Consider the following 27,527-nt stretch of genomic DNA (forward strand, 5'->3'; position numbering starts at 1 on the left):
TTCCAGGACTTTTTACAATGCCTCTCAACCATCTTCTGGGAGATCACCCTCCATCATTCCTAGGAGAGGAGACCACCTACCAATAGCACAAGATATGAACTGACTGAATGAAAGGACCTCAGTTTCCATGGCATTAACCGTTTTTGTAAAAAAAAGATACCTATTTGGCGTACCAGTGTAACAGTGCAAGGAGGGCCCTCAATTTCACTGCTGAAAATACTGCGGTTTTTGCCATTTCTCTAAACAGATTTGAATTCTGTCCTTTCAGAAGAAAGAGTTCTAAAGAAACGGAGTAGTGAAAAGGCCTATTTCTCTCTAGGACAGGAAGGGCGGACTTTCCGTTTGCTCCTGGCAAATCCAGTACCCAAAAGAAATCTTTTCTCTTGTGCTAACAATGGTCAGGGTGAAGAGAGATCCAAAAATGGCTGGTTCACCCCTTCCTTTTCTCTGAGTGGACTCCCAGAAATCAGAATTGATCCATGGAGAAGAATACTATATCTGCTAGCGCCAGTTCAAGCATTCATGCCATTTATATTAGAAGGTATGAATGTTTGAAATATAAAGGATATGTTGGAGGGACTTCAGCAGACATGTCAAAAATTTATTTTTCGGAGAAGGTTTTGGGTTTCTAGGCCTCCAGCAATTATAGCCTGTCATGATTGAGACATATGGACGCTAATGGGTATGCTCTCAACTTGGGGTTTTGTCCTGGAAAAAATGATAATCCATGCACAGAAGAAATAAAGTTGAGATTCTGGTCATGAACAATTATTTAGCTTTGGTTTTCAGTATCATCTAATTTTTCCTAGGAGTCCCATTAAGATGCTTTCCCCTGAAAACTCGTGAGTCTGGCTGGACTGATGGATTGATCTTAAGAACAAAGAATTCAGGTATTATGAGGAGACAAATCTGTATAGCATTAAACATGATAGATTAATAGCTATACAGATTAATGGCTCTTTCAAGATGCTTCCATGTTCAGTTCAAGATGGTGATGCTAATCTATTCTGGGAAGATGAATCAACAATTACACTCAATTGCTTGCAGCCATTTGTCAAAAAGACTGTGGTCCGGTGAGTTTTCTCGGAAAACAAATATATCATTTACAGAAAAATAAGTGTTGGGACTTTGCCACCCAGAATTCCAAGTCAGCATTTGGGGAATTGCAGTCCTAGTACATCTATATATAGCTGCAAGACATATTTGGAATATGTTGGGCAGATTTAAATGCGATCCAACTCTCATAAGATGTTGGTATTATGGGTAACACACTTCTTTAGGAGTGTTGCCAACCATTTTTCTGTAATTCACAGACAAAAAAAAGCATTAATACTTTAGACCACTGTTTTACTAATCAGTTTTTCAAAACATCTGATGTCTTGCAAAAACATTTGACTGCTCAGTGGCAGTACATACAATTAAAGTATCTCTCGACTGTATAATTTCAGCCTGGTGCATTAGCTACATCTGAAGTGAAGTTATCTGAAATACAATGATTAATATTAGAAAAAAGTTTCAAGGGTCCTAAATCTACTTCATTTTCATTCACTATTTGAAAGTTCTGTTAAGCTAGAAATGGGCTGCAAGTTACTTGGAAAACTAAGTTAGAGCATTGTTTTAACAAATCAATGTTAGGGTAAAGAATGTTTAATTAGTATTACAATATATGACCTTTGGATGAGATTAATTCAACAATATTCTTTTCTGAGTGTACTGGATCCCTCCAAGCATGTATAATTAGGGTTGGGGTTCACCTTCTGTATGTTGGAAGTGCAGTACATTGAGTCTCTGACCCAGATTTTAGGCCTGCTAGGCTGACATGGTTTTGGTTTAATGTTCAGAGTGGTAAATATGGTGCTCGGACAGGAAAAAGGCACCCAAGATGTGTACACATGAATTATACATAAGTATGAAGAACATTGGATCTACAGCGCATGGGCCACAGCTAAGAAGATGGTTCTATTTTGGTGGACCCAACTTAAAATCCTGGATAGAAGGCTTACTTTTTACATATGTACTGGCTTTCTACTGATACTGTGGGAAACTGATCAATGTAGTTATAAAGGGTGTACCAAAACTCATTCCCCATAGACAATTTATTATATAAATTACATTTAATGTTTGAATTGGACCTTTGAACATTCCTTAGTAACATTTTCTCTGAAAAAAAAAGTATTAATAAAACACTGTGATTGGCCTATGAGGCCTGACTTTTGGTACACTCCGTATATTTGTATTAATTTTTTTATTCCTTCCTCTTTTTTGCTTTTTTCCCCCCTTTCTTTTAGTTACATTCTGGTTTATTTTGTTTTTGGTGCTATTTATTATTATACCTGGTTATTGGTTTTTTTTTCTTTTATAGGACTAAAAATATTAAAAAGGTACATTCAGGATACGCATTTTGCACGCAGCACAGGGAAAAGGTCTGCACTTCCTGCTCTGACACTGCATATAGTTGTGTAAACTATAAAACCTTTTGTGTTCTGCCAAGGATGGGAGAGCTTGCCCTCATCCCTCCAGCTTTTTCACGCAGCAAAAACATGTGGGAAAGACTGATGAAATGTGTGCAATTTTCCACTCCCTACACAGGAAGGTCTCCCCCCACCCTTTTCAGCACCACAGCTGGGGGGGTGGACATTGTACCTGGCTATACTTAGCAAAATAAAAACAAAGAAGCCACTTGATAGGGCATAAACTTTACTTTAAATAAAATACACAGCATAAGCCGGTCAGACAAACCTCCACACACACACGCACACACACAAACAGGTACAGAGTTGCTGTATGGCTGCCTCAAACCAGCAAGTTCTCATCACAGCCAAAGTCCAGCAAATTTGAGTGGCAGAAACTGCTCCGCCCACCCCCCCCAAAAAGGCATGGAAAGACAGGGACCGCTGGGAACAGAAGGAAACTTCCAGTCCCCTCTTCTGCCACTTGCTAGTGCAAACGATTAGACTCCTAGAAGAACACAGGGCAGAAAGGGCTGCGCCAAGGGTATTAGGTAGGTGGGGCCTTTCTGGTGGAAGGAGCCTCCTGCCCCACATCTTCTCTCCTGGGAGTGCTGCACGGTACCATTGGGGCACCATCTTCTCCATCGGATTTTGCAATGAGGCAAGACGGCATGTCTCTATTTTAAAGAAGCTGGAAAGAGGTGGATGGCTGCCATTGTGTGTGTGTGTGCGTGTGTGTGTGCGTGTGCGCGTGTGACCTGTTGCTCAGGAGGGACAAATGACATGCCTTGTCAGTTATGTATGGTAGTGAGTCAGAGAAGCCCTGTGGGGCCCCAGAGTTCTTTTTTAAATAAGCCATATTGTCACATACAGCCTTGCGTGGCAACTCCATGAAAGCAGTGTAGGAAGTTCTCTTGAATGCAGTGAGAGGAGCAGGGGAGCATCTCTACATTAGCATCCCTACGGCCCACCTATATTCATCTCCCCCCCCCCCAAGAAATCATTGAAAAGAGCAATGCTGCTTCCCTCCCACACCTTTCTCAGCCCTAGACAGCCTTCCAGCAGCTGAGAAGAACTATGTCACCAGGGATCCAACAAGCCGGGATAAAAGTGGAAAATTGCAGAATTACTTCCAGCATGCAATGCTCCCAGGAAAGAGGGGCATGCTTGGGGAGATGGCAGCCTGATGGATCAGGCATGATGGGACCAGAACGCTAAAGTCTCCAAACAACTGGGACTTGGATGAGCCCCTGGTGCAGGGAGATCAAGAGGGCAGAAAATCTGGGATTGCACCTACACAGAGAGGGGAAAAATCAACACTGCAGATGGGTGAGGCCAAAATCACTATGGAATCCATGCCTCTGCTCATAACTTCTCCTGGTGCCTTAGAACCACCACCTCCCCATTCTTCTGAAGGCCAGGGCTTAAAGGGGCAGCGGAGAGAAGGGGAGGGTCAGAGGCTGATGCTGCGGTGGTGCTTAAAGGGGTGGGGCTGAGCCATACGCCGCTGCTCCCTCTCCTCCAGCTCATCGCTGTTGAGACTGGCAGCATCAGAGAGGCCCAGCAGGTGCTCAACGGAGTCAAACTTCTGCAGGTCTGAGGCGATGGTCTGGAAGCTGAGGACCGAGAGCGTGTCAGCCGAGGCAACGGGCTCCGGAGGTAGTACCATCCCGCCATACAGCAGCGCTGGGCTGGCTTCAGCACCGACTGGGGAAGCGCGACGTCCTACCAGGCGCTGGAGCCGCCGGGCATGGATCTGCTCGCTGATCTGCTCCAGGTTGCGCAGGGCCACGGAATAGCGCATCTTTGCCTGGGCGACCTGCTGCTCAAGGGAGGTGACCCTGCCCTTGTGCTCCTAAAATGCAAGGAATGCAAGGCAAGAAAATCTATGATGAGGGTTAACCCAGCACCCATCAATATGGTATTGCGGTACACTGAGGGCAAGACCTCGGCCTTAGGAATACTATTCTAGAATACAATGTAGGGGAATTGAGGAAGATTAGAGGCAGATATAGACATCCGTAGAAATACACCCTTCGGACACCATTAGTACTTAGTAAATAAGTAATTAAACTTTGGGGTTTAAGATTGCATTAGGTAGAAAAGATGAATGGGAGAGAGTCAAAATCGACATTAAAAAGTGGATGGGAGTTTGCAGCCCTCGGCCCAAAGGTTGTGCATCCAGGCTAAGCACCAACGGCCAGGAATGAGATCCACTATTCCAAAGCCAATTCCTGATTTCCACCTAAATTCCAAATTCTCTCCCATCCCATTTGGAAATCTGAGTCCCAAGGTTGGATGTCAAGTGGATCTGCGCCAACATGACAACAGAGCAACAGCCAATCGCTTTCATACCATGCCAAGGAAGCTACCTGGGCATCTCCATGTAGGCACCAAGAGTTGAATTTGACTTAGGAGGGTTTATTTTTTCCTCCAAGATAATCCAGAATTCTAGCTTGAGCTGGAAGAGTCATGACAGACAACATCCTTGAACCCAAATCTATGCTTAAGAGTTTCACAATTTCATGTTACAGGAAAGGAATATGTATCTCATCAGAGAAAGATGAAGCTACCTCTCCAGCTTAGTCTCAGGATAGATGGGAAACAAATACAGATATTTATATATGCAAAGATGCAAAGATAACAGCATCTGCTCCCCCCGCCTGTTTGGCATAGGCAAGGGACTTAGAGTAGGGTCAAAGGTCGGCCTCACCTCCAGGATTTGGTTGAACTGAGCCTTCAGCTCAAAGTAGGGCTTGCTCTTCAGAATAACTCGTTTCAAGGATTTCTGGAGTGACTGCACCTTTGCCTCGGCCTGCTGGCAGAGCTGGGTGACACGCTGGTGCTCCCGTTCGCTACGCAACCGCTCTTCCTCAGCCTCATTCACCTGAAGGGCACAGGAATCAGAGTTACCAAATCAATACTGCACCAGTCCTATTCTCCTCTTCTCTCCATCTTCATGGTGCCTGTGCCTTCAGACACTAGAGAAGCTACATCTATCGGGTGCTCCAGAACAACGATTCCCTGTCTGGAACCCGCCTGATAGTCCTGACTCTTCGAGAGCCCATCAGGTTGGGAAGGTTCAGCCCAATTCCACCCTAGGAGAAGAACTTCACCTTGGAGGTGGCATGGTTCAGCATCTCCTGCCAGGTGGGATCCAGCCTGTTCTTGTCTGCCATGACTCCCTGCTCAGCCACAAAAACCATTTCCCGGGCTGCGTTGTGCATGCTAACTGCTCGTTCGTACCGCAGGGCAGCCTTTTGGGTCTCCTGCTGGGCCTGCCAGAAAGCAGGAAAAATGGAATCAGCAATATCAATTAAACAACCACAATCCCTCTTAACATTGCCCGTGTACAACTGAGAAAAGGAACCAGTCTCTTTGGTTCCCTACTGTATCTCCTCTTTCCTCTTGAGGGAAATCCACCCATCCCGTTTTTCTCATTTCTGTTAGATTTGATCTAGACCTTGAATCTGAGAAAGCATCTGAGACCTTAAACACACAAGATTCCCGAGGCACTAATTGGGCTGTTCCATTTCAGACTGCAGGCAGGGGATGGCATATTAGTTGGCTCCCCTTTCTGCAGAAAAAACATTCCTAAATACTTAAAACTAGAGGATTGGGGGAAAAGGCCAGATTAGAAACCAGCCTCCCAACACTCCTATCATCTCACAATCTTTTAAAAGCTGAGTTGCTTCAGTACCTTCTGCATATCACGGTAGCAGATCCTTGGCTATTGGAAAGTGGAGCCAGCTTGTATTTTAACTGTGCTTTTCTAGAGTTCTCACAGAAATCAAAATTCAAAAGAAAGCACAAGAATGCACGTCTGCAGTGGGGCGGCTAATAGCCCAGATCCTGTCAAAAAAGTTCTCAACTGGTGGATGAGTTTGACAGGCTTCATATCTAATCGGTGATCCCGTTATTCCTTACACTCACATCAGCCTCTGATTTTACATAGACGATGGAAGAGAGCATGAGGTGATTGGAAAGACTTTAACAGTCTCTGGAAAAGCAGTAGCTCTCTCAACCAAGCACACATGAAAGCAGCTGTATTACCTTTTTAAATAATGCTGATCCGTTTTTTCCTACGTTTTATGGACCCTCTCTTAAAAATTAAATAAGCAGTTTTTCTTTGGTAAGCCACAGTGCAGATCCCCAGAGAATCAAGACACCCATTAAAAAACAAGATGTGATGGAATGGTTTGGTGAAGGCCGCGCTTGGGGAGATAAGCATTTCCTTAGCCCCCAGCAGGAGCGTGGGAAGGTTAAGAAGATGAGACTGGCACCACCCTAAGGAATTCACGGTGTTTTGGCTTGCTGGCTTGGGAAGTTTAGATTCAGTCTGGGGAGATTCTCTCTTTGAGGTGGAAGCTAATAAATGCAACAGAACTGTATTTGTACTGTCTTGTGGAGTTCTTTGGGCTGAACCTGACACCAATCTCTCCAGACTACATCTAAACTTCCCAAGCCAGCCAGCCAAAACACCGTGAATTCCTTAGGGTGGTGCCAGTCTCATCTTCTTAACCTCCCCACGCTCCTGCTGGGGGCTAAGGAAATGCTTATCTCCCTGAGCGCGGCTTTCATCCAGCCATTCCATCACACAAAAACAGCAGATACTGGTGTGAAAGTACAACAGTGATCTACAGATGACTTCAAAAAGGAGGTCTGTGGGACCCCAAGTTATTTGTTCAAGAGGTTCCTAATTCAGAAGAGCAGCTTCTGAATCCAGGTAACGTCTTATGAGTTGAGGTCATAAAATGAGTAGAGGAATGCTAAAGCCGAACCCAAGTTGGAAAGCTTCTGGTTTTAAAACAGCAGGGGATAAATGATACATTCACGAAAGGCACCGGTAGGCGTACCTCCCTGGCCAAGCGTCTGGCTTCGTAATAAGGGCGCGCTTTCTCAATGCAGTTCCCCAGCTGAGAGCCCTGGGTGTTGAGCTTCCTGGCAGATTCGGACAAGATCCTCCGGTACGTGGTACGGGCTTCCTGTTAGGACCAAGGGCACAAACTGTGTCAGCATCTTTAATAACATCCCCCCCACCCCGCCAATTCCTGCCATATTTATTAATCTTAGTCAGGTATTTTTTTTTAGCCTGCCTGTGCCCTTTCTGAGATTCTTTCCCCAAGACTGATTCCAATGCTACGTCCGATGGATGTTCAAGTGGCCTCACACGGAGTGCCCATACCACATGGCCACCTTCTGGACCAGCAACAGAGGCCCTAATGGTACCGACATATATTCCAAATGTTAGGTGCAGATTGGCAGCAGTAGAGAAGGCATAAAGGTGATAGGACTAGGGCAACTCCAAAGCATTGTGTTGAAATGTAAGTCCTATCCATCACTAGCTTGAACAAGAAATACAGTGGGGCAAAAAAGTATTTAGTCAGCCACCAATTGTGCAAGTTCTCCCACTTAAAAAGATGAGAGAGGCCTGTAATTTTCATCATAGGTATACCTCAACTATGAAAGACAAAATGGGGGGAAAAATCCAGAAAATCACATTGTCTGATTTTTAAAGAATGTATTTGCAAATCATGGTGGAAAATAAGTATTTGGTCACCTATAAACAAGCAAGATGTCTGGCTCTCCCAGACCTGTAACTACTTCAAGAGGCTCCTCTGTCCTCCACTTGTTACCTGTAGTAATGCCACCTGTTTGACGTTATCAGTATAAAAGACACCTGTCCACAACCTCAAACAGTCACACTCCAAACTCCACTATGGCCAAGACCAAAGAGCTGTTGAAGGACACCAGAAACAAAATTGTAGACCTGCACCAGGCTGGGAAGACTGAATCTGCAATAGGCAAGCAGCTTGGTGTGAAGAAATCAACTGTGGGAGCAATAATTAGAAAATGGAAGACATACAAGACCACTGATAATCTCCCTTGATCTGGGGCTCCACGCAAGATCTCACCCCGTGGGGTCAAAATGATCACAAGAACGGTGAGCAAAAATCCCAGAACCACACGGGGGGACCTAATGAATGACCTGCAGAGAGCTGGGACCAAAGTAACAAAGACTACCATCAGTAACACACTACGCCGCCAGGGACTCAAATCCTGCAGTGCCAGACGTGTCCCCCTGCTTAAGCCAGTACATGTCTGGGCCCATCTGAAGTTTGCTAGAGAGCATTTGGATGATCCAGAAGAGGATTGGGAGAATGTCATATGGTCAGATGAAACCAAAGTAGAATGTTTTGGTCTAAACTCAACTCGTCGTGTTTGGAGGAGAAAGAATGCTGAGTTGCATCCAAAGAACACCATACCTACTGTGAAGCATGGGGGTGGAAACATCATGCTTTGGGGCTGTTTTTCTGCAAAGGGACCAGGACGACTGATCCGTGTAAAGGAAAGAATGAATGGGGCCATGTATCGTGAGATTTTGAGTGAACACCTCCTTCCATCAGCAAGGTCATTGAAGATGAAACGTGGCTGGGTCTTTCAGCAAGACAATGATCCCAAACACACCGCCCGGGCAACGAAGGAGTGGCTTCGTAAGAAGCATTTCAAGGTCCTGGAGTGGCCTAGCCAGTCTCCAGATCTCAACCCCATGGAAAACCTTTGGAGGGAGCTGAAAGTCCGTGTTGCCCAGCGACAGCCCCAAAACATCACTGCTCTAGAGGAGATCTGCATGGAGGAATGGGCCAAAATACCAGCAACAGTGTGTGAAAACCTTGTGAAGACTTACAGAAAACGTTTGACCTCTGTCATTGCCAACAAAGGATATATAACAAAGTATTGAGATGAACTTTTGATATTGACCAAATACTTATTTTCCACCATGATCTGCAAATAAATTCTTTAAAAATCAGACAATGTGATTTTCTGGATTTTTTCCCCCATTTTGTCTTTCATAGTTGAGGTATACCTATGATGAAAATTACAGGCCTCTCTCATCTTTTTAAGTCGGAGAACTTGCACAATTGGTGGCTGACTAAATACTTTTTTGCCCCACTGTATCTCACGTTCCCACCAATTCTCAGGGAGGTGACCCTTTACGTCACACCAGGCAGTTTGCAAGAGAAGCCACAAAACTGGATCCACAGTTTAAACTAGGCCAAAGTACTAACTGATCTTTCTTATTCGGGGGGAAAACTGTTTTTGGGTTAGCAGAACTAATCATATGACTTCGGAATCCTTTGAAATAGTCCTCCCCAACTCAGTGTCCCCTATATATTGGGACTGTTGCTGGGAATTCTGAGAGTAGCAGACCCAATTTATAGAGGAATTCTAGGATTTGCATTCTGAGCAGTATTCATTTTTTTGATGCAACTATTTTAGCCTTTATTTATTAAAAACGCACAAAAACCTGCGCTGCCCAAAATCTGCAATTTGCCGCTGAATTTCAGCACAGCAGTTCTGGTGGGGTCCTGTAGCTGCAGGGACTGGTGTAAGCTGTGAACCACAATTTGGTTAGCCCTGGAACAGGAGAGGGGTGGGCAACGTTGGGAAGTCTCAGGAGCTGCAATTCAGCCTCCTGAGTGTCCAGGGGGCACTGATAGGGTGGCAACATTGGAAGAGGTAGACATTTTGGGGCTGTTTTTTTTATCCCCCCCCCCAATTTTTAAGCAATGCAAATTGCTCCCATCTCTACCCTTAAGCTTCACATAAGTTGCAGACTCTCCAACTTGCTTCCAACAAGATACAGAGTCCAAATATGGAGTTTTATGGTAACCAGATCTGACTTCCCTTCTCAACCTTACTATTTTTCTGGAGACAGGGGAGTGTCTTAACTGGCTCACCTCCTGGCCTGAAGCCTACTATTCTGTCCCTTCTGTGCTAAGTCCCCTTTGCTGGTAGCCCACTAAGGGAGAAGGTAGGTAAGTCATATCCAAGGCAACCCAGTTTATTAGGAAAAACTGTTGTTCAAGTCTATGCTGGCTTCTGTCCAGCTCATAGGTGACAACCATCTCCAGATGTCCAACCCATGATTAGGGAACAACTACCTGAGGAGGGAAGTTCCAGCTTTCCCAATCAGCTTGTTCAGGATCACCACTTCTGCACTGCAACTAAGTTACACCTTGTTCCTCTTTTCCAGCAAGTCATTTTAAGGGCACTGGTTTCTGACTGCTAATGGCAGTGTGTAGACCATTTGGAAGGAGAGAAATACGCAGATACCTCAGGGCCAAAAACGGTTTCTCATCACAGTCTGGCCAAAGGATGGATAAGCCTTGGGGCTGAGGACTCCTCTCAGCCTTGAGCAATGGTAGGCCACTGTCTTAAAATCAGGCAGGACCAAGACCAAAACTAAATGTAATTGTAATAAATTGCAATTGAAATAAATTTCAATTAAATGCAATCCGTGTATTACTTCCCAAACCTTACAGGTTGTAGCAGCTTGGAAGGGCCTCCGGTGGTTGTCCTCAAGCCTTTGGAGGGCCTGGCTGTGGATCCTAATCAAGCCCTTCCAGATCCTTCACAGGTAGTCGGGTCAGGATGCTAATTCTGGCAGGGGGTATGAGATCTCCAACTGTAATCTTTCTGGCTTGAAGCGAGGGAAAAAGAATCTTCCCCAAAATTGAGCTGTATCTCCATGCACAGCACAACTGCAGAACAATTTCCTCTCCTCCCCCCTCTCCCAGAGATGTTTGTTGCCAGAGATCGATAGCACTTACTACAGTAAAAACACCACACCAAACATCCCTGAGTGCAGACAAATTTGCAGTATTCAGTACCCAGACGCTTGTACTGAAGTTTGTGTGTGCAGACTGAAACCAGAGGTGGGCAACTCACAGCCTCAGGTACCCAGGGCATGCCCTGAGCCCATTTTGCAGTGCTTCCTGAAGCCCCCTCTGCTGAAAATCAGTGACACGGTCCTCTGCTGTTTTGAGACGGAAAGCACAATAAAACTTGTGCAAGCCCTAAAATAGACTTAGCCCATTTAGAAAGCCACTTCAGAAATCCAAAACAGCCTTTTCCCCAAACTAGGAAAAATAGCAACCTATGTATGTCTGGTTTCAGCCCGTTCCACTTCCTTGCTTCGTCCAGGGTGCTTTCCCCTCCCCACAATATTACAGACAATCGCGGGCCCACAGCCAGCCCCTCCCTTGGTGTTCCAAGGAACGTTGAGACTGTTACCTACATCCAACTGCAATTCCACTCGATTGATCTCTTCATTGGCTTGGTTGAGGTGCTCCAGTTCTTCCTGCAGGCAGAAAAGCAGAGAGTGGGGCTTAAGAGAAGCCACTGAACTAAGCCCAGCACACAAGTCTCCTCTCATCTGGCACCTTACAGAGGCATACAGTACCCATAATTCCCAACCAGCATGGCCACCAACTGGGAATTCTAGGAGTTGTAATCCCAGCACATCCACAGGGCTGGAATTCACTTTTCAGAACGGCCTATTTTCTGCTAGACTTCTGAACAGGGAGGGAACATATGCACTCACACATAGGCGCGCAGTGTATTCATTCAAGCGTTCAGGACAGGCAAAAGAAAAATCCTCTATTTCACTCAGAATAAACAACAGAAAGTTACACCGTATTCTTTGCCAGATATTATTCTGTTAAACTAGAAATTAAGGCTTTCAAAAGACAGTTGACTGCCTATTTGGGCGAAGGGGACTGACAAGACCTAGGAATGTAAGGGGGTGAAGGATAATGGATGGGATGAGAGACTCCAAGATTCAAGCCCCTGCATGTTGATGATGGGATGGTACAAATCTCTAAATACATCATATCTGAAACATTTGTACCCTGTCTTCCCACTCATGTGGGTCTCCAAAGAGATTCACAATAAATAATAGAGACATGAATTATCCCTCTTTTTCATTGGAAGATGGTCTCCAAATGAAAATAAGACAGCAGGATGTGAGGCAGCCCTTTTCCATCCTTAGGCTATAGATGTGTGTTTGCCCCTCCTTCCCTCCCTTCCCAGAATGGTGGCAGGTGGCAGGAAAGGCAGGAGGAGAATGCAGGGAAAAACCCAGGCATTTTCATGCTGCTTGTTTAAACAACGGCAGTAAATTGTGAACAATTCCCTGCTCCACAGAAACAGGAAAAAAAAATCCATCCAGGTGAAGAGGAGGAGGATGCAATGAGAAAGAAGTATGGGTCACAGAGAGGCTACCTCTTCTCGCCAAAAGCTTACACCAGATCCTCTCTTCATACCTAACTAAAAAAAAAAAAAAGAATTCCCTAACATGCTCTTCTACAAAATTATGAGGACAAGAAAATGGCTTATTTAAAATTATTTGTTTGGTTAAAAAACCCTACTTCTTCCTGGGGCAATATGAATGGGGCTCCCTTTTCCATAGACCTTGACACTTAGACCTTTTGGGGGGAGACTGGTGGTCCCATCGCCAAAGCTAGCCTACTTCATGGATGCTGAAGTCAAGCTGATGCTGCTAGCTTTTGTTCAGAGAAATATTCCCTCTGACTCCACAAATGGTGGCAACCACCCCAACTTTCTGGGCAACTGGGCCAGAGAAAACAAAATAAAACACCTGCTGGACCAGCCTGTTCCCAATCCTCAGCAGCTGGAAGGCTTACCCCAGCAAGAGAGTCAAGGAGAGGACCACTATATTTCTGCCATTCCACTGTGGCCACAGACAAGGACTGAGCGATCCCTGACTGGCGTGCAGCCCCAGGCAGCCCAAGAAATTCAGTGGCTGAAGGTCAAAGATCAGCAGTCTGATTTCGGATTGTTTTTCAGGGATTCAGGAAGAGATAGGGAGCCCTCCTTCTCCCTTCCCCCAAAAAGGGTGAAAAAAATTGGCCATGTCCCTTCCGATGACAAGAGAGGGATTGTCTCCTGTAGCCCTTCCTGGTTTTATTTTTTATTAATAAGGTAAAACAAACAAAAAAGCAAAAAGAAAAGGGAAAAGAATACATACAGGTAGTCCTTGCTTAACAACCACAACTGGGACTGGCATTTAGGTCACTAAGCAATGCAGTTGTTAAGTGAGTTATCACATGACCAGACCCAATTTTATGATCTTTTAAGCAAATCACACGGTTCCTCAATTATTTTGCTTGCCAGAAGCCAGCTGGGAAGTGGCAATTGGCGATCATGTGACGCCAGGATGCTGCAACCGTCGTAAGTGCAAGCTGGTTGCCAAGCACCTGGATCTTGATCACGTGACCGCGGGGGGCACTGCAATGATGTAACTTCGGGCATCAGTCGTAAGTCATTTTAGCACCGTTGTAACTTTGAACAATTGCTAAATGAACGGTCATTAAGGACTATCTGTATACATATAAAGTAAACATCAGAGCAAAGGCTGAAATGAAATATGATCATAAAAAGATTTTTTAAAGTTTTTTTTAAAAAGGGAAAGGAAGCAAAAAGGCTATAGAAAAAACTTTGTAGGAAAAAGGATTCTAGTAGCCCCCCCCTTTTTTTTCCCCAGCCACTAATTGCTCCTTAAATATTATTATACTGTACTTCGGGCATCTGTGATTACTTATTTCTCTTTGGATCACTTTGGTTGTTTTTTAAACAGTTTCTCTTTTTCTTCAAAAAACATATTCTAAGTGTCTTAGCCTGCTACCTGTGTAGTATGTTGTACAGCAGGGTTCCTCAACCTTGGCGACTTGAAGATGTGTGGACTTCAACTCCCAGAATTCCCTGCTGGCTGGGGAATTCTGGGAGTTGAAGTCCACACATCTTCAAGTCGCCAAGGTTGAGGAACCCTGTTGTACTGTATACAAGGGAATAATACCTGCTTGGATTTGGTTAGATGTCTGCCATGAATATACACAGTCAATTTTCCCATTGCCGCTTATACCCCAGTTTTACTCTCTCGATCCTGTGTTGACAGCAGTGCCAGACTGATTCTTGCCACTGTCAGTATCTTAGTAAACGGCGATGCTTTTAATTTATATTATACCTAATAAAAAAATTTGCGGTTTTCATTCAACTCCTGTAGCCCTTCAGGAAGCAGGAAGACTGAGTCTCAGCTCCTCTCTGGTGTAGACTGAGCCGGTTTGTTAAGGCTACCAAATCTGGGTTACAAACATCCAGACCATCACTAGATGGCAGCAAAGAGCTAACATTTTCTTTATCCCTTTGCTGTCATTTGGTGGCTCCCTAGATTCTTGCAACCAGACCTTATGACCCAAACTTCCAAATCTTCCAGGTATGGCCAGGGAGGAGTGGCCAGGAGAGAAGGAATTTAGCATTCTCTTACCTGAATACGAGGGTCAAGTTCTTCCTCCTCCTCCTCTTCCTCCTCCTCATTTTCTTTCTTCCTGGCATCACCACCACCATCACACATGGCTTCTGGCCCAGGCACCCGCTGCTCCTCGCTGTCTTCAGAGGGTGTTCGCAGCTGCCCCGGAGGCGTCTGCCGCCCATCCCCCATGTTCATGCCCAGCACCAACCGCTGGTCAGAGTCCTCCATGCCAGGCTTCCTGTGCCCCTCTCCTGCCTTTGCTCTCCCTCAGTGGGCAGGCTGCCCAAGTCACCAGAACCCAGGCACCATCTGCAGGCCAGGCCCGCCTGCAGAGAATTGGCATGGGGCTTCCGGGTTCATACAAGACGCCTCTGGCATGCCCAGCAAGGAAGGAACGGGGCGAAAGTTATGGCACCAGTCTGGGAAGCAATGGGCCACCTCTAGTGATGTCAGCTTAGCTGGAACTCTTTGGAAAATTAAAGCGCTGCGACGCAAGAGCCTCCCCACAGAGAAGGGGGCACAGACGTTCCCCGAAGGTGCTCACTCGCAGAGGGGGTGGAGAAAGCTCCCGTCAGGTGTATCCTCCACCCCCCCGCCGTCTGCTGCTTTGTCTTAAGGCCCTCCCTTGAGGTAGGATCCGGCAGCGCGACCGAATGAACTGAGACAGTCAAGCGGGGGGGGGGGGGAGAGAAAAACGGAGAATAAATTAAAATTAAAAACTAGCTATTTAGCAAGAGGCAACCCTTCACCAGTTACAAACTAAAGTTGTGTTCTTCGCAACCAAGGCAACTGATGCCTTTTCTGGTCCTCTGTGGAGCACCGTGCCTTTAAGTTTCGGAGAGGCAACTGTGCTGTCTCTTGCAGTAAAACAACAAGGAGGCTGTGGCACCTTACAGACCAACAGTGTCATTGTGGGATAAACGTTAATGAATGACAGCCTTTTTCATTAGATACACAGCCTTCGTATGGATCACCTGTCTCCTACCGCTGCACACTCATAGTGTACTCATTTTGCAGCTGTTCAATCCGCACCAGATGACATCTTTCCATTCCATTTCCTTCCAAATCAGCGTTTCTCAACCTTGGGAACTTTAAGATGTGTGGACTTCAACTCCCAGAATTCCCCAGCCAGCATGGCTGGCTGGGGAATTCTGGGAGTTGTAGTCCACACATCTTAAAGTTCCCAAGGTTGAGAAACGCTGCTGTAACTGTAATGCCCCCAAACCTACAGTACATGTATAGATATATGCATATATACATAAATACATATGCATCATGCTATTCCCTTTGGGGGTAAGCAACATTATGCACCAGGCCTCCCCCGGCCTCCCCATCCCCCTGCACCATCCCCACATTCCTTGCCCGGGACTCCTGCCTCTTCCCACTTGAGGACCTGTATGTCTTGGGGTTACAACGGCAACCAGGACTGCTGCAATTGCCATTGCTAAGCAATGCAGCCACATGATGTTACACTTTACAACCGCATCACTTTACAACGGCAATCCGGGTCCTAATTGCTGTCATAATCCAAGGACTACCTGAATTTAATTAATTTACAGTGAAAGTCCAAAAGAGACCTTTTGTGGTTTACACTTCTCGCCTCTCTCTTTTTCAGGATCTCAGAAACTCCATCTAACTATGCCTTTCTTGGACTTTCCTGCATTCTTGACTCATTCTCTCTTTCTTCCTACATTTGTTAGTCGATTCAATTCTCGTTCATTCTCCAAACCATCCCAAGATGCTTTTTCTGAATTGATCCCTCACTTTTGTATTCAATGCACATTCATTCTTGATTCCCCTCTCCTTTATCACACATCCCTTAAGGACCCCATCACCCACTGCATTCAACTCACGTTTTTGTTTCTCCTGATATATACACCTTGTGCTTCCATATAACAATGTGGGCAAAAACATGCTTTATACACAGCTATTTTCACTTCTTGTGACAAACATTCATTCCTTGCAACAGCCAATAGGTAGGTACCCACTACTTTTCTACCAGAATTTGCATATTTTAACATTTCTCCATTCATTTTCCAATTTTTAGTAAACATTTTACCAGATTCATCTACTTGCTCTAATTTTTCATAATTTGTAATAGTTTGGTCCATTTTCCCTCTTCACTGCAAATCATTTGGATTCTCAGCCAACAGCACACCACACATATATGTTCACATCCCAAATCTACACACTTCTACCATCACCAAGCATTCTTTACATATTTATCCATAAGTATGTTAAACAAAAAAGGGACATCACATCCTTGACTTACTCCCTGCTCAGAAGTGAAACATTTGCTAAGCATTTCATTTATTCTCGCATATGATTTCCTTCCATCCCATCTCTCTCTTAATTCACTGGTCCCACTCAGCAACCAACCTTCAATTCTATATTCATGCAAAACATTCTATAATTCAAGCCAATTCACTTTATCATATGCTTTCTCTAAATCAATAAACATAACACAAACTTTCTTTCTCATACTCACACATTTCTCAATGACTTGCTGAAAAGCAAAAATCTAATCTGCCACCCATTCGCTGCCACAGTTGCGACACACTTCCCAAATTTTGCTCATTGTCACTGCTTGTCAGAATTGCTATTACAATTCTGCCAGAACTGCCACCAGAATTCTGCCAACCACTTTCTAATCCTCCTGTGGTTTTTGCATTCACTCTTATTATCTTTCCTCTTGTACAGGGGAACAGTAACAGTATTATTCCAATGATCAGGCACTGATGCTGTCTTCACATACGCCTGAACAGGTTGCAGCCCTTCCATTAGCAAACCATGTCCATGTTTTAATATCTCTGCAGCCATATCATTTTTCAACATTTTCCCAGCTTTTATGACTGACTGACAGCGAAAATTTTGGACGCTAATATTTATAACATTTATTTCAATTCTGCTCTTCAACATACCACTATTATTCCCATATAAATCTCCAAAATATTCCTTCCAGCATTCCCTCACTCTAGTTTCATCCCAAACCCCTTTATCATTTTTATTTTTTATTCAATTTGCTCTAGTAGAAGCCCTTTGTTTAGCTCTCTTCACCCACTTCCAAAATAACTTTTTATTTCCAACAAATTCACTCTGAATTTCTCTGCCTCTTTTAATCTCAACTATTCTCTGCTTCTTTGAAAACATTATTTGCAGCTATCTTTTTCTCTCCCTACAAATTATACATATCTTTCTTCTGCATTTTTTTGTAGCAGTCAATCTCTTACATGCATTATTTCTCATCTATAACCTCTTCAACATTCCATTAAATGTCCTTTTTCCATTAGCGTAACTCCAAATACTTCTGTTACATAATTATTTTCACCCTGTTCGAAGCAGCTTCCACATCCTAGTTCCCTACTTCAACATCCCATTTATTCTGCTGGGAGTTTAATATATCTTCTAACACTATTTTCATACATATTTTGTATTTTCTCTTCCTGTAATCATTCTGCTTTTAATATTTTTCTTTCATTTCCTTACTTTCCTTTCCTTCCATGTCCACTTTTCCCTCAAATTCATTCCTGACACTATCTAAAAATGATCTGTCCCACATTCAAAACCTCTCTTGATTCTCATAGCCTTCGCTGATTCTCTCAGCTTTCCATCATAAGCAATCAAATCAATCACGCTTTAGGCTTATCTATTCATTGCCATGTACACATATGAATAGACATGCTTAAACCATGTATTTGACATTTTTCAAAACAGATATTTACCAATTACAATTCTCACTCATCCTTAGTCTCTAAATGATCCAATCATTTTTCTCATTCATCCATTCCTGTCATCTAATTAATAATTCCCGCCATCACGTTTCTTCAGAATGTGGCATAATCTTTCCCAAATTGGGAAAACTGGTTCTTTCTTACCATTTATTGGAGCAAAACATGCAACTATCACCAGTCTATGGATTCTCTACTTTCAGAGACTTGATATCTTGACCGCTGGTGACCTCATGGAGGGGTCCATGTGCTTTTCTTGGCAACAGGAGAGATTTGCCACTGCTTTCTTCTGGGATGATTCTTTCACTTCCAATCTAGCCTACAGCCCTGAGATTCCCCAGAGGTCTCCCATCTGTGTACTAACCAGGACTGATCCTGCTTAGCTTCTGAACCCAGACAAGGTCACCCACACAGATGACACCCATTCATATTGTCTGACCTGCAGTTTAGCCAATTCATTCATAACAACCATATACTTTCCCTCCCCTATATTATTCACCACTTTCATCCAGACAAATTACATTCTTCCTCTTAGTTTCATGGACACACAACACACCTTTTTCTTTCCTTCATTTCCTACTCTTTGCCATTTACTCCACTTACATTCCAAGTCACAATGTTCCTCCATATCCCATGGTCTTCACCAGAGGGCCCAGAAAGACTGAATTCTGACCCCCATCACACTTTGGTCAACCGAGGCTTTCATTTAAGCTTTATAGTAACACAGCGAAGGAGCAGACTCGGTTACCAACCTCAGCTGCACCCATGCTACATGCTGTTTTACTTGCTAATGGTTAAGATAGTACTGCCACAAGCATAACCACAGTTAGTTTCATCCCAAGCAGGCACACGCTTTTCTATGCAAGCTAGGATCTCTAATCCAGACACTACCTTGCAAGCCAACATACTTTTGCCCATAGCCCACCACCTCGGAGATACATGGATGGACTGACACATGCCCAGAGGATGCTGCAAGGCTGTACCTGCCTGCCAATCTAAGATAACATTTTTTTTTTTGGTATTTGATGAAATGGGTTCTAATACAGAAAAGCTTATTAGCCCGCCCTGACCCCATGTCTTCTATATTACGCCGGCTGGGAATTACGGAAATCTGGAGAGGACCAGAGTGGGGACAGCCGGCTTGTGCCAGCCCAAATTCGCTAGGGGTTAAAGGGCCACAACAGCGACTTTTTTTACACCCCTCTGGACGTGGACCCCCAAAGGGGGTCGCCCACGTCTGCCCCATGAGCTTCCCAATGTAAGCAAAGACTTAGATCCGAGGATCGCAGCTGGAAAACTCTCACTTTTCCCCGGTCTGCGCTCTTTTTGCACCGATTTCAGAGGCATCCCCGCTCCTGCGCGGCTTTCCCACCCCAAGTGCCCCAACCAAACGCGCGGGGGGGGGAGGGGGCGGGATGTTCTATTTACCTTCGGCTTCAATTGCACCCGCTCCAACCCCGGCCTAACCGGAAACGGAAACGGCGTCCCAGAAAAGCCACCCTTCCATTTCCCGAATCCCTGGACGTACAGCATGGCGGCTTCCCGCGCTCTGGCCGGCAGGCGTAGGGATTTTACGCCTGAGGCATTTTTCCAGTTTCCGGGAGAAAATGCAGGGATGCGCGGGTTGGAGGAAATGTGCCCCTTTTCCCTTCACAGGGATTTGAAAAGTCGAGGAAGAAACGCCAACCAGCAATCCTCTAAAGAGAATGGATGGTTTGCAAGCGGGAAACGCCATGTCGCGTTACGGAAAAGCGGGCGCCCAAAGATCTCGGCCGTTTTGCCCGCTGGCCGTGGCGTTTTTGGATAAAACTGCTTTTTTTTTTCTTCCTGGAAGGCTACATTCCTTAAAAGTCATGGGCTAGGTTGTCACTGGATCGTCTAAAAGAGCGTTTCTCAACCTTGTCAGCTTGAAGATGTGTGGACTTTAACTCCCAGAATTCCCCAGCCAGCCATGCTGGCTGGGGAATTCTGGGAGTTGAAGTCCACACATCTTAAAGTGCCAAGGCTGAGGAACACTGGTCTAAAAGATTTAGCGGCTGCAGAGCATGCTCATGTGGGCTGGGTGTGTGTTTTGTGCTTTGCTTTTGTGTGAACCCAGCAAGCTGGGTTAGTTTAATTCAATATATTGTGTAAACCCAGAAAAATGGTCTAATTCAGTAACCATGTTAGATATGGTGAACCCAGCCCTAGAGTTTGGAAGCAGGCTAGCATGATTTTATTTATTTTTATTTATTATTTATTATTAAATTTGTATGCTGCCCATCTCCCGCAATGATACCAATTGATCACCTAGGCAATCTGCAGGATTTGATCAGCTAGAATGTTTTTAATTTTTAAAAAATTTCTCTTCATACAGTCTTTGGTCTAAAAATGTACTGTGGATTCTTTGGGATTTTCTGAGCTTGGTTGTTTTCTTGCTACCATGATACCAATTATTCCATTTGCTTGAAGTATCATGATTCACCATGGAATGCACAGATAAAGGAACAGTGATAACAGGAGCAAAAATGCAAAACAATTTCTTTACAATGGTTTCTGAATTTGAAACATCAAAAAGAGAACCATGGAAAAAGCCTGTCTGTAAAGCTTCCTGTTTTGCTAGGAAACACACCTCTTTGGGGCTTGCAGTGGAAGAAATGATGCAATGTCTATAGGGTAAAGCTTAATATTCAGTATGGATTGCTCTCATTCTTGGCTATAGTGTATTTTAGGACAAAGGATTCTACAAGTAGCTTGAGAAAAGGTTTTAAAATGTTTTTGTAAGAAGGCAAGGGCAAACCACTTCCATTCTATCACCTAGGCAATCTGCAGGATTTGATCAACTAGAATGTTTTTAATTTTTAAAAAATTTCTCTTCATACAGTCTTTGGTCTAAAAATGTACTGTGGATTCTTTGGGATTTTCTGAGCTTGGTTGTTTTCTTGCAAGTGTTTCGTTACCTGGCTAGGTAACATCTTCAGTGCACCCCAAGGACTCCACAGTTCAACCCTGAGCCACACATATTTGCTTCTATTGGTAAAAATGTATTGTTTGCAAAGGAAAAAAAAACCTTAGGAAAACAATGCATTATAAAAACGCAAGGTCCAACGATTTAATTATTCAGTCTTGTAATCAACAGAGTGACAAATACTGAACTAGACTGCTGTCATAAACTCTTTTTTTTGATATCTTTTGAAGATGGCACTGACAAAAGGATATGTTTCCTGCCCAAAACAATGTGGTTAGATCCTTCCCTTCCTGTCATTTATTTGTTTAAGCTGTTTATATTCTACCTGTCCTGCACTGAATTCTAGGTGGTTTCAAGATTTTGCTCATGCATTTTTCATTTAAAAACTGTTGAGAAACAATCCTGCAATTTTATCTAGGTTGGTCCTAAAAATCACTTAGATTAACTGTACTATACAGTATATTCATTTTTGGAAAGTCTGTTATAGGAAGCTATGTCATTAGAAAAGTTCCAAAAAAACCTGGAAATAAACTGAGTTTGGTTTTGGAAATTGTAATCTGAGTTCAGAGAAGTGACATCTGCTACTGTTTCTTTTAACCCAGTGTTCAGTGCAACCTAAAATCTGTTCTACATGTAACAACATCTAATCTGATAAAGTATACTTACACAAAACCTTATTTGGGTTTTTCTCTCCCCCATTTCAAATTTATTTTAATTATTATGAAGATAAATTCTACAGAATCTGAAAGCTTACACAATATTTTGTGTTACTTTTGTTTCTACAGAATTGGAATATTTGCATGCTATTTTTGTATCTGCAAACAGTTCACACAGTGAAATACGTTACAGAATAAACAAAAAGCTAATTTGCTTAGTATGGTACAGTTTGCAAAACTCAGCTTTCCTTGACAAAATTGATCTAGTTTTGATTTATCCCAAGGTAAATGCGAGCTTGCAAGTACTGTAGAGGATTGCTGTGAATGTTTAAGTTTTAAAACTTGCTAATCAGGTTTTCCAGCAGCTGATGTTGGCTAAGTAATTTAAGCTGCACCACTCTACACCTGTTCTTGGGAGCAAGCTTCATATAACTTAGCAGGATTTACTTTTAAATAAACATAATTATTTTGATCTAAATGTTTAAAAATAGATCTTCGTGCAGTTTTCTTACAAGTATATGCAAACCCATGAGGTTTTACGTGAGCACATGCATTTTTGCTGTGATAATGTCTAAAGCCTTCAATCCTTGGACAATCGCAGCAGTTGCTTTCTGGCTGGGGAATTCTGGGAGTTGAAGTCCACACATCTTAAAGTTGCTAAGGTTGAGAAACACTGCTCTTGATTTCAGTCTGTTGGCTTATAATGACCATGCATTTAAAAAAGAGTATTGTAGTAAATGCAATATTGGAAATGACAGGTTAATGTTCTACTCTGTGATGAACTAAACTAAGATACACATTTGAGAGGAGAAACAGAGTAGCCATTTATTTATTTATTTGCAAGTGTTTTTAGGCCACTTGGTCAAAAATTAATCTGAGCAGCCTACAAAAGGATTATACAGTAAGGCACATTGATTGGGCAGTTGATTAGAAGATACTAATCGACTTCCCAATAAAAAGAACAGAATCAACAGTGTCCAGATTTATATTAGGCACATCCATTTTCTGCATCTCAGTATCCAAATGCCTCCCTGCATAAAGAAGTTTTCACTAATTTTTGGAATAAGTTGCTGATCTTATTTCTGGGGGAGTCACTTCCATTGGAGGGGAGCTCCAGCACCCTTGAGTCCCTTCCTGCCATATTTCACAGCTCACAGACTCTGAGCATGGTGTCTCTACCAGCATATCTTTGGATGGGCAGATTCTACTTGGAGCAAGTAGTCCCACAGATATCCAGGCCCCAAGCAAACTGCTTTTTGTACTTGTGTCCCAACATTGCTCACCAGTACATAAATCACATGCCTTGTGTTGTGACGCACGTTTCATAATTTGCCCACGTTGGGGATGCCTATGGAATAAGTTACCCTAGGCAATGCTCTCTCTTTAACTATTTTATTTCTTACTCTCCCCATTTATCTGTGCTACACAACCTGAGATACTCATTTCTAATAAACAGAATATTTTCCTAGGAATAATGATTCCTGGCTATTTAATAAAATCAGAATTTGTTTTTATATATTTCCATACTCATCCATTACTATTGATTGGATGAGTATTTCACGTATGTTGAATTACAGTTCCCATCATCTTTGGCAGGGGGGCCACCTGGTCTCTGATCATAATCTTAGTATGTGAGAGCAGGGTGCATGTATGAAATGTGCTGGCAGAATATGATCCAAAGAGGACAAAAAAGCTTTTCAGAACCTCGGACAGCACTTCCTGCCAACTTGCCCTACAGTCCACCCAGATTTTCTTGTCCTTCCTCCAAGCCATCCCCTTTAGTATTAAGGGGTGGAGAACCTCAAAGGAAAAACATGCAGTCATCTCTGTCATTCCCTATCTGGCGTACTGCCTGTGCTTGGGAGGATACATTGTACCTTGCAGAACATTGAGGGTCCTGGTTCTTGGAGAGAATCTAGTTCAAAACATTCTGAGTTTGGGGGTCCTACTTGGGGATCTGATCAAAGGCAATGTCTAGTTTCACATATCACACTCAGCTATGGCTTGCTTGAGTACTGTTTACTGAATCAGCAATAGAGGGTTAGTTCACACACATTCAGCCATAAATCATGGCCTATTAATCATAATAGCTAGTTTCACATGTGTTAAGCCAAAACCAAACATTCCACATTATGGTGGTGTGACATGTGAATCCAATTCCTTAAGGGCCAATTCCTATGCACCTTAATTTTGCTCCACCTCTCCATATCAGAGAGCCAGTTTGGTGTAGTGGTTAAGGCGCCAGGCTAGAAACTGGGGGACTGTGAGGTCTAGTCTCACCATAGTACCAACTGGATGACCTTGGCCCAGTCCCTCTCTCTCAGCCCTAGGAAGAAGGAGGCAGGGGTAAACCACTTCCAAAAATTTTGCCAAGAAAACTGAAGGGACTAGTCCAGACAGTCTCCAGGAGTCAACACTGGCTTGAAGACACAACACACAAACATCCTTCATATCAGAGTCATGCCTACTGCCTGTTTGAGGGGATGATGATACGGTATCTGACTTCTTGCTTTCCAACAGACTCTGCAGAATTAGGGTTGAAGTCAGCAGTGGCACAGTTGGTAATTTAATGAGTTTGTTGGAGAAGATCTTTCATTTCTTAACCACTAATAGAAGAACTGTTGGCAGTCCAGCCATATGATGGATAAGCATTTGGGAGGTTTCCCATATGGGCTGTACCAAATGTTCCTTCCAAATCCAAGAGCTAGAGGCTTCTTGTACATTTTGCAACATCAGTGGGAAGAAATATACACTTATAGGAACGTATACAGTATATTTCAGAGCTCTGGTAGCTATTCCATTTGGTCTTTTCTCCTGTTTCCTAGCACAATTGTTTTGTTTACATAGATTTTTTAGATCTTGCTTTATTTGAACTGTATTCCCAAGTTTTGTTTTGTTTTTTAATTTTCATTTGTTATAAAAAAAATTATTTTTAAGCCCATGCATGCTTAGTCAGAATATGGAGATCAGGAAAATCAAGTCAAGCTATCAAATGCTACATCTGTGTGTTTCACAGGTATAAACATTTTTGATTACTTGACAACCAAGCACACGGGACACATTTTTCAAAATTCTGTCATTTTCTTGAACTCTTACAATCTCTTGGCAAATGAAGGAAAGTTTAAAAACTGATTTTTTAAAAAACACACCCAAATTAATCTGTACGCTTTGACTGTGACTCAACAAATGGATAAATATGAACAGACTAATCAAATTCTTCTAAAATAAAGCATGCAAGATATATGCACCTAACTGTATTCAATGTCTGACTGAAATAAACATAGTTTAGGCTTTTGCAGTGTTACTGCATGGTTGGCTGATCAATTCATTGTTCAGCTATTATTTGCCTTTACCAGAAATATGACAGATCCAATATATGCTGCTTTTCCAGCATAGATATCTCACATGCTGAGTATCTCTAGTTCATTTCAAAGACTCTGCAAAGAAAATGGTCACATAAATAATATTAGTCTCCATCTTGAAAATGTGGCTGAGCAGATCCCGTGATCTTCTTAACATTTATTATAACCACCAGTCTCCAGTGGGGTTTTTTCCCCCATTCATACTCATATGCCATTTCAATTGGCTTTGCTTTGGTTGGAATAAAAAAATTAAGTGTGCTTAGCTTTGGTTATCATCCTCAGCAGAAGCAACTTAATGTCAAGCAGACGTTCAAGTTCCTTTGCAAAAAATGACATCCTATTCTAGTGAGAATAGCCAGTTTTCCAACTAGCCCTAGCACCTCTGCCTTTAACAGCACTTGGATGTGCAAAGATTAAGCCGTGATCTTGTTTAGTTCCATGACCTGAAAATCTTCCCCTGTTGATTTCTGCATATCAAACGTCTGTTAAAGGTAAAAGCACAGGATGTTCTATTAAAACACACTAAACTAGAACTCAGAGAGTGTAGCTCTCAGTCTCTCTTCCTCTCTTTTTGTGTGTGCTTTTGAGTCAGTGTTGACTCCTGGCAAGTGCCCGGACAAGTCCCTGCAGTCTTCTTGGCATGATTTTCAGCTGTGGCTTGCCCTTGCTTCCTCCTTCTTCCTGGGGCTGAGAGGGAGGGACTGGCCCAAGGTCACCCAGCTGGCTTCGGGCCTCAGGTGGGATTAGAGCTCATGGTCTTCTGTTTTTTAGCCTGGTGCCTTCACCGTGACACTTAACTGGCTCTCACCATATCTCTCTAGGTGAGAAAAAATACAGAGTTTGGCTCCTTACTTATTAATGCTTCCATAGGTCTGAGGCTGTCTGTGTATATAAAGGTGAAACTTCCTTCTGCATGAGGATAAATGGTAGGGGGGAAATCAATTTCCTTAATGGACTTTTAGCTGAGTTCCAGGAGAGAAGCTGAAAACAGTAATGCAAATACTTCCAAACCACTCTAAAAAAACAAGCAGTGCATTATCCTCCACTGAGTGGTTTTACATAAGTTTTCTTCAGCCTTGTCTTGCTGGCTGTGTTGGCTCAGAATTATAGGAGTTGTAATCCACGATCAGGAGGAGGGACAAGGTTGGAGAAGGCTGGTTTATACAAAATCAGCTCATTGCCTCTGCAACTGGTTGGGGCCATTTTGTGCCTAAGACAACTTGCTGCAGCTCTAGCAAAAGACGTGCCTTTTCCTTCTTCTTTGCAGCTCTACTTCACCTTCTTTGCCATGCCAACTATGAAGACATACCTATATTAGCACTTCTGAGACTAGTTAGGGAGCCAAACAAATCCTAAGAACCTGTCCTCAATCTTCTTCAGAATTTCTTCAGGCCACTTCATATTCAACTGTGTGGGAAAAGGAGTATCTCCTGAGGGTATTTGCATGAGTTTGGTGTGGAAGGTACAGAGCTATTGGAAGATTTGCAGGGAAGCTCACAAACTCTGAGTGTTTACATGACACATTTATTTATAGTTAACTGTGCTTCATTAAATTAACCCTGAGGAAGGACAACACACTGAGCCATTAACTCAGTAACTATTAACTCATGTGGGCTGGGTTTATACAACATGCTAGGTGAATGGCTAGTCTGAGATTCAAGATGTTTTGTCAGTACAATTATCACACATTGGTAGGTAATTTGAACTTCATCTGTGCTGGCAAACTAGAATTTCTTCTTAGTAGAACAGAGAGCCTGGGTGGCATAATGGTGAAGGGGCTGAAATAGGGCCAAGGAGGCCCAGATTCTAGACCACCCTTAACCACAGAAATTAACTGGGTGACTTTGGACAAGTTACTCTCTCTCAGCCCAACCTCCCTCACAGGAAAAATATGTATGTTGCATTGAGCTCCTGAATGAAAGATAGGATATAAATCAAATAGATCCATAGATACAATTCAAACCTTCCTATGCAATTTTTAATTATTCCTTAGGCCTGAAGGTCACTTCAGTCATACCCAACTCTAAGCAATTACTTAAACAGTAGTAAGATGCTGGTCAAGTTTACTTGGAATTAGGTCTTTGTGAATTCAATGGGAATGAATTTAGAATTACCGCCAAATAAGTGAGGTTAGAGATGATGCAGGACTAGCCTGTTCCAGTGTATAACAACTTTATCCTGCATTTTTCAAATTCTAGTTTTGCTATAGGCACCCTAACCTACTTCATAGATCACACCAAGCCAGGAATGGGTAATCTTTGGGTGGCTA

The 27,527-nt window shown here is 43.3% G+C and overlaps 1 protein-coding gene across 2 annotated transcripts; it reads right to left on the minus strand.

Moving 5' to 3' along the window:
- Positions 1–2,683: 2,683 nt before the first annotated feature.
- SH3BP5L (SH3 binding domain protein 5 like) lies at positions 2,684–19,837 on the minus strand. Of its 2 annotated transcripts, none has more exons than XM_088134587.1 (7): positions 19,722–19,837; positions 14,581–15,223; positions 11,533–11,595; positions 7,307–7,435; positions 5,567–5,728; positions 5,164–5,337; positions 2,684–4,305 (listed from the first exon to the last, which is right to left on the minus strand). In XM_088134587.1, exons 2-7 carry the CDS (start codon positions 14,791–14,793, stop codon positions 3,904–3,906), a joined length of 1,143 nt encoding a protein of 380 aa, XP_087990713.1. In that variant the 5' UTR covers positions 14,794–15,223; positions 19,722–19,837; the 3' UTR covers positions 2,684–3,903. The 2 variants fall into 2 exon arrangements, with proteins under 2 accessions (XP_087990713.1, XP_087990715.1); XM_088134589.1 differs by lacking the exon at positions 19,722–19,837 and adding an exon at positions 19,598–19,619.
- Between the last annotated feature and the right edge of the window lie 7,690 nt (positions 19,838–27,527).

The sequence above is a fragment of the Python bivittatus genome, unplaced genomic scaffold (genome assembly GCF_059951505.1).
Source record: "Python bivittatus isolate LINGU-HERP-01145 unplaced genomic scaffold, Pbiv_v1 ctg000080_np1212, whole genome shotgun sequence".
NCBI lineage: Eukaryota > Metazoa > Chordata > Lepidosauria > Squamata > Pythonidae > Python > Python bivittatus.

Bases quoted from the DNA above. Each gene is read 5' to 3' on its own strand.
- SH3BP5L (XM_088134587.1), bottom strand. From the start codon at position 14,793: ATGGAGGACTCTGACCAGCGGTTGGTGCTGGGCATGAACATGGGGGAT. The intron at 5,729-7,306 runs GTACGCCTACCG...GCTTTCTGGCAG, and splicing joins CCAGACGCTTGGCCAGGGAG to GCCCAGCAGGAGACCCAAAA. The intron at 4,306-5,163 runs GTGAGGCCGACC...CTTGCATTTTAG, and splicing joins AGTTCAACCAAATCCTGGAG to GAGCACAAGGGCAGGGTCAC.